Source organism: Haemaphysalis longicornis, unplaced genomic scaffold, assembly GCF_048455015.1.
Source record: "Haemaphysalis longicornis isolate Haplotype H1 unplaced genomic scaffold, Haemaphysalis longicornis Haplotype H1 scaffold_1, whole genome shotgun sequence".
Classification (NCBI taxonomy): Eukaryota; Metazoa; Arthropoda; class Arachnida; order Ixodida; family Ixodidae; genus Haemaphysalis; species Haemaphysalis longicornis.
The window spans coordinates 3034280-3050029 of record NW_027526203.1 but is presented as its reverse complement, the minus strand read 5'-3'; the positions used below and the strand labels follow the sequence as shown (position 1 = coordinate 3050029).

At 48.9% G+C, this 15750-nt stretch overlaps 1 protein-coding gene and 1 pseudogene across 1 annotated transcript; one reads left to right on the top strand and one right to left on the bottom strand.

Annotated features, from left to right (window-relative positions):
• Window positions 1-472, bottom strand: part of LOC144136798 (DNA topoisomerase 2-alpha-like) — a 30665-nt pseudogene extending 30193 nt beyond the window's left edge.
• Window positions 473-12322: 11850 nt separating this feature from the next.
• LOC144171312 (G2/mitotic-specific cyclin-B3-like) lies at window positions 12323-13399 on the top strand. The gene has a single exon (XM_077703488.1). It carries the CDS (start codon window positions 12323-12325, stop codon window positions 13397-13399), a length of 1077 nt encoding a protein of 358 aa, XP_077559614.1.
• Window positions 13400-15750: the final 2351 nt, after the last annotated feature.

Here is a 15750-nt window from a genome sequence, read left to right as displayed (position 1 = left end):
AAATTTTGGCCGGTTGGCTGAATCGATTTGCAGACAGACAGACAGACAGACAGACAGACAGACAGACAGACAGACAGACAGACAGACAGACAGACAGACAGACAAAACTTTCTACGCACGCCGGCGAGAATGTCGTACTGAATGCGCTTCGCCCCGGCGGCGAGCTTTTCAAGATCCTTGAACCTCCCTCCTCGAAGTAGGCCATAAATGTCGGGTGCGCCTGTCGCGTCACGCGATCGACCTTCTCTGCGTTTGTCGCTCGGGGGTCAGCAAGGCGATAGAGATCTTCCATCGCTCTCACGTACTCCAGCAGGGGTTCAATTGGATGCTGGGTACGCGGCTCAAACTCCCGGCGCAGCCGCCACTCGTCGTTAGCGGGGAGAAACTCGTCGCGGAATTTCGCTCGGAAGCCCTCCATTGTGCGCTCACGCTCTCCCACCAGCTTGAACCATCGAGCCGCCTGGTCCGTCATGGAAACGGGGACTATGCGGCTGAGAATTTCGGCCTCCGTCAGCCTCGTCGCCTGCTGGTAGTGTTACAAACGGTCCAGGTAATCGTTCGCGCTGGCACTGTCATGGTAGCCACTGTACTTGGGGATATCCACCACCTTTAAGCGTGGCTTCTCCGCCTGTGCTGGGCTGTGGAGGATTCATCACTACGGACGCCATATTCTCAACCAGGCGCATCGCGTCCTGCAGGAGTGCCTCTGTCGTTGGCCGACTAACGCCAACCGGAACGGTAGAGTCAGGGGCGGCGTTGAGAACCGGCGCTGGCTTGCCTCCGGGCTCAACCCATTTCCCGCCAAAACGTTCGCGGCAGCGTCTTCCGTACCGGGCGGGAAAATTCTGTAATACCCGTTGCCGGTGTAAACCGCGGAAATGCCCGACCAATTGGCGCCGTCCAGAAAACGACGCTGAGCCGATAACTCCGTAAACACTCGCGTGGCCTGGAGGTCAGGCTCGCTCGCTATTGGCCTTTGTTCTCGCGCCCGGGTTCGTACGCTCTAACAATCAGAGTCCAGGTCGGCCGATTGCTCCCCACTTTCGGGCTCCAAGATATGGGGTCGCCTTACTTGCTCAGCCAGGCATGCGGGCTTCGCCTAGCGGCTCCCGCGCGAGAAAGATAGCGATCCCAACCCGCGGCGCGCTCGATAGCGGCCACGGTGGGTTCGGGCGAAAACGGAGATCCAGACTCTACCAAACACATTTAATGAATCACTAAAACGTACAAAAACATTCCGCCGTCTCCACGAAGTGAATGATGATGAGAGGGGCGAAGCAAGAATCCTTATGGGTAAAACCGTGAAACATTCGCCCGCACATCATATAAAGACTCGACACGTCAAGCTTTCCACCGCTCCGTTGACAAGCCCGTCGACGACGTCGATGTTTGTGGTGCTTATGTAGGGGTTGTTTTGGACGATGAGAATCTCCATGGGTAAGTTGGCGAATCCGGTGCGTGACATTTTAGCCACCTTGGCCGTCGCCTTCTGCAGAGCGTCTTGTATCGTGTACCCCCGGTACGTGTCTTGAGCTCGCAGGCGACGAACGACAACCTCTTCTTCTTCCTCTTCTCCTTGTTGGGTAGCAATGAACGCGTTGAACGTTTTGTCCTCTTCGGCCAATCTTTGGTTGGCCAATCCCTAGGGGGATCCTGCCACAATCATCATTATGGCCGTGCCGTATACAGCAGCAACGAGGGACGGGACAGGGCCCGAGCAAGAGGAGCTTCGCTTCTAAAAACACAGTGGCTAGCTCTGATTCCACGTACATAAAAAATAGAAAGGCCGGTCAGGCTTACCCGGGCTGGGGGTGCTCCAACAAAGAACAAAGGGACACTGGTCGACGGAGCAGGGGTGGCCTACTTCTGCCTCCTTCGGTGGTCCGAACGCGAGAGAGCGTCCCCTCGGTTTTTTGGCGGAAAAACAGAAGTCGACCTCCTCCCCCCCCCCCCTTCCTCCACTCCCCCGACGGACAGCAGCGCACCCCCGACGGCTACGCGGCGCACGGGAAAGCGAAACAGCCGTGTCTCGCCTCCCGCCGCTCATGCACGCCGCGACACCCGTCGCGAGAGTGGGACCGCTTTGGAGGAATGCGGGAATAAGTGAGCATTCCCACAGCAGCAATTGTTATATCCCATTGCAAGTTTGTCCAAAAGACGGATTGCAATCGGCCTAAAAACTTGTTAGGGCTGCATAAAAAAGAGAACTTGGCGTGGGAATCTCAACTCAAGTGGAATTGCAAAGAGGAACCTAAGAGGGATGTGTAAAGATGGATTCGTAAACACGAATGAATTCCGAGTGTATTATTGCCGCGAACCACGTATGGGTTTGTTTATTTTGTATGGGTTTGTTTGTCTCTGTTATCTGTGTCCCAAGCGAAGCGCGTCTTTCATTCTTTATTTTTATGCCGCAAGGGCTATCTCATTCAGATAAGCAGACTTTCGTCGTAACGTCACTAGCCCAGAATAATCTTCTCTGATCTACAATGTTCTGGATGTAAATCGACGGTTCCAGAAACACTCACGCCGAAAGATAAAAGCCTGCAGAGCAGACGTCGCGGCATTCCTTTCGACGACACTCGCCTGCGCAAGTCAATTTGTTGACCGCTGCTTCGCCGCCTCTGTATTCTTTTGAGTTGTTAGGGGAGCAGAAGTTCGCTCCAATAAACTTGTTTTCCTTGAAGACAACTGCGTTGTCTTTGGCCACGTGACAATATTACAGACTGAGTGACACGAAGCATGTAGTGAAAGCCATAAAGACTGCTTTGTATAAAACAGGGATTTTGTAATAAATGTTCTTTCTACTTTCCCACATTCTGCGTTTTCTTTTGTGTGGAACCATGACAATAACGCTGTACTGGGAAACTGCACATTTGAGAACCATGTCATAAATATAGCTCAAATTCGAATTCGTCTTAAATTATTCAGTGGCAATATCCAAGCAATTTGAAACACTTTGCATACATCCGTTTGTATATTTGGCCATAGTTGTTAGGCTGTTCATGAAACATTTGTTAAATAGATTTAATGAGGATAAATGAATAAACCGAATTTTACTTCAAAATCTAAAGCAATATAGGAAATGTCTAATACTCATTAAGGTACGATAATAACTTTGGGGTGGTTCGCAGCTTTGCTTTTTAATAAATAACCGACAGGTGTTTCATAATAATCAATGGGAATGTTCAAAGCCACTTATGCCAAACTTCTGGAAATGTGCTTTTGTTAAATGTGCAAACATGTGTGCCTGTACTGCAACTCTTTTTCGATAATCCTGACCTAAGTTGTCACACAAGAGTTTTGGCTTAAGGCTATGTTATCACAATTTTGGCGTCCTTTTGATGCATGCTATCAAGTGCATGTTTCCACTAAAGCTTGGTTTGACTAAAGCTTAATGTTGTTTAACTAAAGCTCAAATTCATGCCCACAATTTACTAAAAGAACTATCATGCATGTTTAATACTCGTTTCTTGCACGGCACAAATCTGATGCAAACATCAAATTTAGTTATGCCTGTTCGTAAGACTTAAACGTTGCGGATACTCGCGAAGATTTTTGAGTGGCAACCTGGGTAACAATTATCGACCAGGTAATGCAATGCATGCATATTAAGAGCACATTTTCAAGCTTTCTGACACCGCAATTTTAAGAATTATAAAAGAAACTTTTTTTAGCCACAGCCGTGTGACCGGCAGTTTATTCAAGGGACGAACAAAAGACACCTTAGGCTTTCTGAGTTTATAGACGGTGCAATGGAGAGCATGGTCGCACATATCGTCTTCCACTTCCACTAAGGCGCTCGTGGCACCCAACATGACGCCTTCCAGGTGTGTGGCCTTCGACGGCGGTAGATGTCACTTATATAAAGGTATACATGCTGAAAGCTGCAAAGTAACCTATAAACTAAGCAACCCTTACGTGTATACGTATATAAAGGTTACTAAGATATAGGTTACTTTTGTACCTTATAAATTAGAGGTTGCAAAAATTTGAAAATGTGCATCTCTATTAGGGGTTACCCAGCTTAGAGTGTAGCGACCGGCGTGTCACGGCTCCGCCGCGCCGAATACGACTACGACGAATGTATTACGCCATCCATTCACAATCCAAACTTGGAGTCCGCCACCCAAACGGCTTGCGAAGAAGTCGAGGTCTACCGATGCGAGGGCACACTACAAGAGGGTTTGCTATACGCGGCTGTACCGTCAGACGACGACGACGAAAAAGATAACGACGATTTTTTTATTGCGGAAGTTTGCTATTCAGCATAAGGGGAAATTAAATGTACATATACACTCCGGATTCCCAAATGAATCGGAGCAGGGGGCCATGATGTGGTCCTTGTATCCACGCCATGAAATGTGGCGGACGTCCGGGATGCGGGCCGCAGGTGGCGATGTGCACAGCGCGTAAGCTTCACAGAGCAGGGCAACTCCACACCCTGGTCAACTGGAGCGGGGCAAAAGGGCAGGTGGAGTTGAATGGGGCATGAAATTGAGGTGGTCAGGACCTCGTCACAGCTGGCGTGAGGGCGACTCCCAGGCGAAGACGTCTGAGCAGGACCTCATCTTTGCGAGACAACTCGCCAGGGAGATCCGTACCGCGCGGGGGCATGAGAGCACGCGCGGTGCGGCGTAGACGTTCTTTTTCACTGGCAATGCGAACACCGTTTGACGAAGGTGCAAGAGGAGCTGGATATTGCACACGCACGGGGTGTGTTCCGGCATCTGCAGCTTGCATTGCGGGGTGGCTGTTCCGTTGGCGCCATGAGACGCGCACACGACATGGATAAGTGTCCACTATGCCCAGGATTTCTAGCAGAAGTTCGTTGGACGGGAGAGTTTTACGGAGCTCTCGTACACTGTTATATACTTTAATGGTCTTTGTTTTACATTGCCGTTCAAAGCAGCTTTGCACTTCTGGGGTACGGGTGCCCCCTCCATCCTGGGATCCGCTGTCAGTGAGGGCAGAAACTTAGGTCGACTCGCAGCTCTGCTGTTTCTCAAGCCTGGCCACGCTAGTTCAAGCTGCGCCAATTTTTTTTACTGAAGTGAAAGAGTGACTTGAAATTCTACTTAATAAAGCATTCATTAGGCGGTCACAGCGTTCGAAAGTGCTGGTGTTGGTACCAACGATACGAAAAAAAGAAGGGCGGGAAAAGTACTCTAAGCCGGCTGAGGGCCTGGTGGACTTCACCCGTATCCGCAACTTCCCTGCCAACTATTTGCTCTGGTAATGTCCAGAACTTCCTACAGTCCGCCAGAAGTGCCTATCCCAACACACCTACACCTCTCCGCAATGGACCTCATCAATGCAGGATGTGACACGAACTCTCCTTTAGCCCTCTTAAATTTACCTCTGTCCGTGTGAGGGACGCACGTGTATGGGTACAGGCATCTTCCTGAAACGGTTCCCTTGTCCCCACTGCATCGCCCCTTTCACACCCAAATTGGCAGGTGTCAGTCTTCCTTCAGTATAATGAATTTCTTCTGTCTTTCCGGCTCCTTTTACATGGGCACTGCCGGAGCAGAGCCCCTTCCTCATGCACCAGCTGTGCTCCTTCAGCGAACTATTGTCCCGTAAATTGTAACGGTAAACTAGCAATCGATAAATTTCCACTTAGCACGCTGGCAGAGACCGGAACCTTCAAGTTTTACGTTAAACGTAGTTTATCAATGTCCAGTAACTGCAGCAGACAAATGCTCCCCATTCTCAGCTTCACATTCTCGGTCTCAGTTCAGGAGGCTGATGCATGGGTAACAAGTGGGCCCACCTACAGCGGCAGGACCAGAGTGCCCTTGTGGAGAACAAATGTCCCATAAATGTCGCGGTGGATGGGCCAACTTTCTTAACCAGTCCAACATCAATTCTAACAAGAAGCACTATCGCTACCACCCGCGTGATGCCTGACCTTAGCTTGCCACCTAAATGCGCCAGGCAGGCGAAGACGAGGAATCCATCCCATGAACAGCCTGAAGAGCAGAAATTCTTTACAAGAGTTGGTGTCACGCAATCTTCTGCAGGATGGAAGCCAATCTCTCCGCCAGTTCTAATCAGATACAAGGGGCCGGTGAGAAGCGGGAGCTCAAATTTCCACCAAGGTTTACGTGTTTATCAATACACCGTGCTGCAGAACGTGAACAATCGCTGTCCTCGGCTTAGTATTTTATTGCACAGGGCCGATTCAGAGCAGGGATGCGCCGTATAGGAGTAGGAGCGGAAATTCACTCGTCCTGTGTGTAATGTGTTGGGGATGTTGCCAAAAGAATGTCGTTTAAACATCAGCATCCACACGTGCACATCGCCTAAGCTCAATACGATTGCCCACTTTTTTAGCTCACTTTTTCGCCTTTGTTTCTATTTTCCGTTTCAAAGAAGTGAAGGAAGTTTTCCCCCGTCATGGCATATTTCTAGTTTAATGGATGATCATTCTCCATATCGTTCCCTGACGACGACTGCAAGTACACCCAAAAACCTGAAGTGAAAAAATAGGAAAGTATAAGCGTTCAACCAAGACACTTTGTCGGTCTTAGTAGGCATCGGTACAGACTTCCAGAGTAGACGCAGAAGAAGAGATTCCCTCGTGAAGCGCGTTTTTCTGCTCACGCTGGCGCGTGTATTTTAAGCACTGAGCTCATCCCCAGAGTTGGACATCGGTTCTCAATTAATGGCTTTATTATAGGCATCCTACCGGGGTCCAGACGTAACCCAGTCGAATTGCGACTCCGTGGTTGGCCGCCGGGCGGGCACGAAACGGGGCGTTGGTCAAATTTCGCAGTCGCCGGCGTGCTTGAACATCTCCCACTTCGCTGGTGTCTCCGGCCCTCTACGCGTATAAGGTGGTGCACCCAGTTGCCGGAATGCGCACGGTAAGCGGCCTCTTTTGGATGCTCTTGCTGCGGGATTGGGGTATTCTTGAACGATGAGTCATGGCACGAAGTTCGTGCAGCTAAACGCGGTTTTGCGTTCCTGCCAGCCATTTTCTTTCCTATATTTGTAGGTGCGCCATGGTGTCCCGTCCTAAAGAAGCGCTACACGACGCCTGAGAGCATTTGGGTGAAGCTTGGCCAGGTAAATGACGACTGCAAGCGAGCTAGTACTCCCAGCACAGTATGGCGCCACTCGGTCACGCCTTTCTTGCGTGGATGGCATAGCTTTGTCGTTCTACTATACCGTGAAGCATTCGTGGCCGCATATTTGGAGACAGAAATTTCGTTGTTCGCAATTCGCGCACCTTCTTAGCAAAAAGAGTATTGCTGAAAGTTTAGTAGTTCTCAGAAGGCTGCTCAAAATTTAACTGTCACTCAGAAACGCTGCAAAAGAAGAGAAATCCGAGCGCACCCTCGGCACTTCGTATGAGAATTTGAAAGCAATAATGCCCAATTGAACGCCGCTCAGTAATTCTTCGAGTTTTGCGAATAAATTGGCGCTGGTTACTGGTTATAGTTTGTAGCTAGCATGCTGGCTGTAGACCGGAATGATAATGTTGAGAATTCTTGGCTGGCTCGTGTATGAGGCGCCGCGCGTGACCAGCGCGGCTGTTAATTCTTGGCGAGCTCTCCGCTTTCCACGTGGCTCTGCAGCGCAATCTCACGCGTTGCCTATCCTTTCCTTGTGCATTGTTAATGCGAAGCATGCGCTCCTACGGAAGGCTCCGTGGTAACATGGGTTTAGGTACAGGCTTCCGACACGTTCAACAAGGCGATCTCTTTTGCTTCCGCTTGGTGCAAACGCGAGCGGAGTTTGCGAAGCGAATACCTGAATGCATTCGCAGTGACTGCCGCGCTTGAAACTTGTTTAGGTGCATTGTTTACTAAAGATTTATAACGCCTGCGCAGGCACCTGAAAAAACGAGAACGCGAACTTCCATTTATGGTTTCGCTCATGTTGGATGCGGCATGGTGTCCACCTTCCCCTAAGGCTGCTCCGATCGGCTGCAGCGTATTAAGCCTCCGTGAAAACCGCGGAATTGCGCAAAGTATAAAATACGGGGGAAAGTTTAGCGAACAGGCACTCTAGGTGTGGCACTGCTTGACAGTGTTGCTGAGGGAAAGAGAAGCAGTTGATTCGACCGATGTTAGTTGTGGACAATTTTCCGTGCAAGTGGAAGATGCCTTGGGTCTTTAGCCCTATACTGCATGCTTCGATAGTAGTTTTATTTATTTATTTATTTATTTATTTATTTATTTATTTATTTATTTATTTATTTATTTATTTATTTATTTATACCTTAAGGGCCTCGACGGCATTAAATAAGGGGGTTTCATACAGTAATGAATGACAAGAGCAATTATTTTTTAACAAGAAAACAAGAAGACAAGAAAACATGCGCAGGATACACAGTCGGTGAACCAAAATAAGCAAGAAAGAACAAAGCAACGTTTGACAAATGGGCACATTGAAATACTTTTGCCAGCCGCGGTGACAAAACGTCAGCGCAAAAAAAGAAAAAAACGGCATTTTCGGAGCACTGTATCTCCGCAACGCTGCCACCGGGAATGGCCATTTTGGTACCATTGGATCGGCCCAGCGATCCTATTTTCCGGTCCTGGTCGTCTCTTTTATCTTCGTTTATTCGTAAACGTACGAACGACAGAAAAACATCCCCCTCGCGAGGGGCACGATCAAATGCAGAGCATTTCTGCGGGGGGGCGCGCCTGCAAGTCGTATGGATTACGTATTGGTTGTTGTTGTTGTAATTGTTGTCTTCCAGCGTAGACATTGTCGATGAAGTCGATGGTGAAACGTGCCGTGAACCCCCTTCCGCGGCTATGACGCAACGTGGCGCGGCTATGACGCAACACAATCCACTTTAATCTAATCCAATCCAAATCCAAGCCAATCCAAGCCAATCCAATCGAATCCAATCCAATGCCCCTCGCGAGAGAGTGTTATTGGCGGTGAGATCTTTGAGTGGCGCCCCCTGGCTCTGACGTCGGCTTAGGGATTCGCGCCGCTGTCGTCTGCTACACTCCGCTTGTGAGGGGCAACAGTGCCTGGGCTAGAAATCGCCCGCTTCGTTGCTGTAGTGCGTTAAAAAGTGTATTTCTAGCGACTCAGTTATTTTGCCAGCTTCTGACGCATCTGAATAATTTGAAGCTGTATCCCCCACAAGTTTGCAACACACGAAGAGATAGAGAACAACTTTCTTCAGAGTATCGGTCAGAAGATCGTGTGTAACTCGTCCTTTCTTCCTTATTCGCGAGGATCAGCGATCAGAGCTTCTCGATAAGTATTCAAAATGCGTAGGCTTCCCTGCAGTATTTTTGAAATGCTCCTATGAAGATTCAACAGTCTAATACTACGTACAGCGGCCTCTACACGCTCATCGCACAGCAGGAAATAAAGCGGCTTTCTTCTGTTTATTTCGTTGTTGTCTTGTATCGGATTAACATTTCTTGCTTTTTTTTTCTGCCCAACGTATTATTTTTCTGCGTCGTCACCAACTTCTTATTAGGAGGTTTCGGGATGTTTGGGAGCCTCACAAGGTCGTGTGGATATTTCCTTCATTTTGTATGGCATACATTCCCTGCTTCACAAATTGGCTTTCATTACGGCTGCGTGCAAGAAGGTGCATATCCGCAGCGTGCTTTGTTTATTCACATGCAAATACAATGAGAAGGTTTGTGCTACGCCACCGCGATCGCGCCCTCAACAACGTGGTCCACAGTACTCGAAGGCGGCTTTTGGGCTCCGAATTTATATCGTAATTATATCGTTATCATAACGAACTGACTCTCAACTCGAACAATGATGACATGATTACGGTGTTGAAGGCATGATATACTCGCTAATTAACGTAATAAATAGTATACCTGCATATATTACAAGACTCGAAACTGAAGAAGAATTCCAAGTAGCTCTTTATTGCTTTTCAACCCTTCAAGGCGCGAAGAACAAATCCTATTCTACTCGGGATGGCGTTATATGATTTGAAGAAAATTACTTTTACTCTGTTGTCCTGGACTGAGGACTCAGCCCACTAACCAGATCGATTTAATTGTTAAATAAAGTTTTCTCCTCCTCCCCTTACTCCTCCTCCTCCTCTTGAATGCAGTTTTCCTATAACGCATATCCGAATATCGGGAAGATATGGCTGTGTAAAATGTTCCGAAATGTCCCTCCAGGTCTTAACAAACATATATGTGTTACTATAAATTTAACGAAGACGTTACTCGTTTTGCTCAATAAACCTCCATACTGGTTAGATGCCTGGTATAGAATCAGCACGCGCGTATATACACAGTGGGTTATTTGGAACTCAACCTGCAGTTTTTGCAGTCTTTAGTGCATGTCGGCAAACTTTCATGCCTTGACAACGTAAAGTGATGTGACAAAACGCGTTCGAGCGTTCGGCAAGGTTGCAAAAACTGTTTTACCTGACATATGATTACCGGGAATCGTGATGCCTTCTGCCAAAGCCGACAGCCCTGAAGGCCTAGAATTTGTTTTGGTCTTCCATTTTCGCTGTTGTCGGTTATTAGTAGCTGACTGTTCCTTTTGTTCGAATGCTTACATGAGAAGCTGACGCCTAGCTCTTCGCGCTCCGCACAGGACCGGCTTCGCAAGGAATGGGGTGGCGCCGGCAATGTTTCTCCCGTAGCGGTATCCAAAACTATACTTTGACACCATGAGCTATAGTGTATGCCATTTTAAGCCTATTATTATGATAAAAAGTTACCCACACGCCAATTCTGGTGCGGACAAGCATCAGACGTTGACCGAGCGCAAAGAAACAGCAGGGAGAGCGATCCTGAGTGAAGCAGACGACAAATGCGAGAATCCCTAAGCTGACGTCACGGAGGCGCGCTTCGCAGCGCCGCCTGTGTTCGCGCTCACCGCCAATAGCGCCGAAATCGCCACCACGCGAACGCGTGATACTGAACGCGTGATCACGCCACAGATGTTAGCGACCGCAGCGCGCGCGAACGACATGTGTGGTTTAAGCGCGAACCGACCGCGGCGAGAGAGCGCGATGCGAGCGCCCCACCTGTTCTTGCGCGCGAACCTAATGCGGCGAGAGAGGGTGTTGCGCACGTCCCCACCTGTTGTGCGCCCGAACCGAACGCGGCGAGAGAGGGCGTTGCGAGCGGAGAAAAGGCGAGGAGGACGCGGGGGAGAGGGCGCACCTCTGGCCGACGGTTGAATGAGTCAAGGATATAAGGCACGTTCGTAACCTTCCGTTCTGTGTCGGCTTTTTGGCTCAGTTGGTAGAGTACCGTGCACCTTGCGTTCCGCCCGCAGAGTCGTAGGATCGAAACCTGGCGCCGGCAAGTATTATTATTTTATATAGTGTAGGGGGAGCGATGCGGACGCGGACTACGGACGCCAACGCGGGTGACATCGTGAGTTACTGAAATGCTCTGCATTTAAAAGCTGCATATCACTGCATTTGAGTTTATATGGTAAACTAACAAAGTTGGTGGTAAAAAACATTTTTAGTTCGGAACTTTTATTTGCATTTACGGCTAGATACACTTTGAACGACAGCGGACGCACAAAAAACTATTTAGAAAATTACGCCCATCTTCCCGCGAGGGAACCCTGGTGCGATGCGACGCATTGGGGGGTTCAACGAAGTAGCCAAAGCAAGGGTACGCATAGTCCCGCTTTTTTACTGAATTTGAATTTGTCTTATGGTTTCCTGCATAAGGAAATCGCAGACAAAAGACACTTTAGAGCAATGTTGCGTAGTCCCACACCGCTTCTCTTTACAAGGGCAAAGGTACTACAACTGTGCACACACTGTTTGCAAAACTAAATACATTCAAAAAAGCCCATTTACACAAGAAAAACGAGAAAATCACGTGTGCTAACTGGCTTTCTCCAGAACAGTAAGACATATTGGGGCATTTGAGCGTCACGTACTAAAAAAGACAGAAACAAAAGAAAAAAAATTATGTACTATACACAAACCATTTAATACCGCTAGTCCCGATTTTTGAAATATTTAATTTTTTTTATGGTAGACGGCGTATATTGACACATGTCGACAAAACACCATGGCTATTTAGGAACGGTTGGTAAAATCTCGAGTGTTTTGCATAGCTTTTCAATTTTGAAATTGAACCCTTCATGTTCAATGTGTTTCTTTTTTACCCTTTGTGCATTGGTGGTATGGGAAGGGCTTCAAGGCTGTATTGCCCCGGTTAATAAGGTTAAGTAAAAATATCTGTGAGGTAGTGGTTCTGGCGTTCTTCTAGATATCATTGTATAGTTTTCTGACTTCAATTCAAACTGCTTGAGAAAAGTATTGGTGCATTTTTTCCCGTATTTCACCCTAAATGTTTCAGTTACTTCGCCTCTACACCATCTTGACGCCATGGCGGCGCGCAAGAAGCAGGCCGAGGAGATAGAGCGAGCAGTATCCCCGAAGCGAGTCTCCGGTCCGATCATGACCAAGAACGACGATGTGGCGGGTTTGGCCGTCGTTAATGTGACTGAAGGATACGAAAAGGGAGCACGTGAGAATGACATACCATCTCAGGCCCTGGCAAGCACGACGAGCCTCGTGGTACCACCTCATCAGGACATCCGAGATGGGCAGGCGCTTAGCCTTGATTCCCTGCTCGCTCACATCGATGCCCTCATCGAACAGTTTGAAACTTCGTCATTCAAGCCCTCTCCATCCCACAGAACTGACTACGAGGAAGGCGACTTTGTGTTTTGCAAGGAGCGCGAGAAAGGGTTCCTTGTGGAGAAGTATCTAGAGCGCCAACGGGAGCTGTCCGCCGAGTTACGGGCGCAGATGGTGAACTGGATAGTTAAAGTCCAGGGAAAGTTTTACCTCTTCCCCGAGGCGCTTTACCTGGCGGTGAAAATCATGGACCGGTACCTATCCGTGGAACACTGCCCAAGGGCCACCTTGCCGCTGCTGGGCGCTGCAGCGATCTCCATCGCCGCCAAGTATGACGACGACACAGCGCCTTCTCTCGCGGACTTCCGGTCTATTTGCGAGGAGGCGTACAACCCCAAAGAGGTGGTCGCCATGGAGATCAAAGTGTTACAGACGCTAAAAGGAGAGGTCGGCGCGCCTCTGTCGTACCATTACCTCAATTGGTACGCTCGGGGCGGCCAGGTGCGCCTGAAGACACTGACGCTCGCCCGCTACATTCTGGAGATCTCTCTGCTGGACTACAGCTTGGTGGACCAGAGGGAGTCCAAGGTGGCCGCCGCAGCCCTCCTGCAGGCCCTGTGTATGAAGGGGCTGTCCTGGGATGCGACGCTGGAGCAGCGCAGCGGCTACGAGGAGGAGGAGCTCCGGGAACTGCAGCAGAGAATAAACAGCTTCCTGATGAAACAGCGGGAGAGTAGCCTGATGGCGACGAGGGAGAAGTACTCGGACGAATCGCTCTACGGCGTAGCGCTGCTCCCACTGCTTGCGGACGAAAGCAGTTGAAGTGATTGCTTCTGGGCTGACACCACAACGTCACACCTTCCCCTAAAATCACTCTCGGCATGCGGCTTGTGCTCGCAGACATTTGCAGCTTTCGTGTTGGTGTGACCGGATGTGCGTTTCGTGATTTTTGTGGACCTTTCTTGTGTACCCCCCATCCTCGCCGTCTCCATTGGTTCAGAACTTATACAGTACGCCAGAAGTGTCTATCCCGACACACCTTCTCACAATGGATCTCACCAACATAGGGTGTGACACCAACTCTACTTCAGCTCTTCCAACTCTCCGTGTGTGGGACGGACGCCTGTGGGTGCAGACATCTTCCTCAGCCCATCCTCTTGCCGCCACTGCATCGCCCCTTTCGCACTCAAATAAACGAAGTCAGTTTTCTTCCAACATAATAAATTTCTTCCGTCTCTCCGACTCACTTTCCACAAACACTTCCCCAGGCAGTTACCTCATCCACCCTCAGCGCGCTGTTCTCCCATCAAATGTAACAGGACATAAGCAATCAGCCTAAACCAGATAACTATACACTTGGCATGCTTATAGGGGGAGGAGGACCTGTAATTTTCACATGAAAGTTGAAACGTAGTTTATTCGTAAACAGTAGCCGCAGGAGTCGAGCGAGCCCCATACTCAGCGTCCTATTATTTGCTTCCGATGCACGAGCCAGATGCAGGGTGTCGAATGACTCTACGGACCGCCGGAGAGCCAGGGGTATACTCCGAGGACAAATTTTCCCTAAATTGCCGCAGGGGATGCGCAACCTTTCTTAAACAGTTTAACTTTAAGGGGCCACGAAGACGAAATGGAACTTTGTTCACTTTGAAACAACCGACCGAGCTCAATTCTAGTCACGGAAGACGTTTCACACCAAAGAAAAAATGACGGAAGCTCGAACTAACGCGTAAGATTTGAAGGTAGCGAAACTGTACGCAACCTTCACGACCATCACGACGGTTTAAGTCCACGATTGCAGCCGATCTGCTTTTTCTGCGCTTCCGCAACGACCTCTACTCCATCATTGTCGCTATAAGTTTGCTGGTTACATTTTTTTTTTGAAGTGATAAATACTGGCCATCACCTTTGAGGGGCGTACGCTGTGAAGCGTCTTTCTCGTTCCGAGCATGTGTCGCCACGATTACGGCGAACGCTCGAGTTCTTTTTTTTTCTTTGTCGATCTCTGCCAATCTTCCTAAGTGGGTGTGCGGGGCTTGAAAAACGTGCCTCGGGGACGCTGGACGGTCGCCGCGAGGCACGCACACACGAGCGCGTGGCATTTTCACGTTTTTTTTAACTTCCGAGCGGTCCCAGAAATCTTGGCCAATTTCCCTAAGTGCGTATGCTTGGCTTGACGAACGTGCGCAGGGGACGCTTGGTGGTCGTCGCGAGACACGCACACACGAGCGCTCAGCATTTTGTTGGTTTTTTTAACTGCCGGGTGGTGACCGCGAGGCCCTCACTCACGTCCGCACGCTCGGCAATTGCTTGGTATTTTTAACTGCAGATACTAAATTAAGTTGCATAAATGAGGCAAAAACGGAAAGAGACTGCTAGACATCAGTGACGGTGAACTCACCTTTCAAGGATTTATTTCCCTGTGAAAATCTGCGCGATTTCCGCCGGCTGCTTTCCAGTGAGCTTAGTCATTACACGGCACTCCAAAGAAGCAAGGTTACTCACCCACATTTTTACAAAAGTAACTGAAGTATCCCTTTTGCTTTTGCCCCTTTTGGGTGCATAACTCGTTTCAAGGACCAACCGTATGCTGGAAGAACGCCTTTTCGCGAACGTTATGCTCTTTTCCGAACTGGAAATTGTTGAGAGAATGCTAGCTGGAATACATGTGCACTACCGGGTGGCGACGCCCTTCTAGCCCACGGAGACAGCATTTAAAACAGCGAGCTTGTCTTGGAAAGACGAAAGTTTTTGTTTTCTGTCAGCAGAAATAATCGCCGACGAACCAACACCACAGATAGTGGACATGCGCGACAACACGCTGACAGCCTAACCGACACTGCCCTCTCACGTGAAAACTCATAGTAGTTAGCGGTGCGAGCAAAATTCGTTATATTTCGCATTCATCCCGCCGATTTTTCAGAAATGTGCAAAAAACAATGGCTCATCACCGTAGTCAATTCGTTACATCAAGGTTAGCCATCGCACCGCATCGATACATACAGGTCGCAAAAACATGGGTTTCAATAGGGCTGGCAATCGGAAATTGAAAAACTTTGTTAAATACAGGAATTCGTTACATAGAGTTTAGTTACATCCAGGTTTAGCTGTATACAGACAAACCTGGATGTAACGAAGTTGACAAAAATTCGCAATTTTTCGTTACCTGCAGG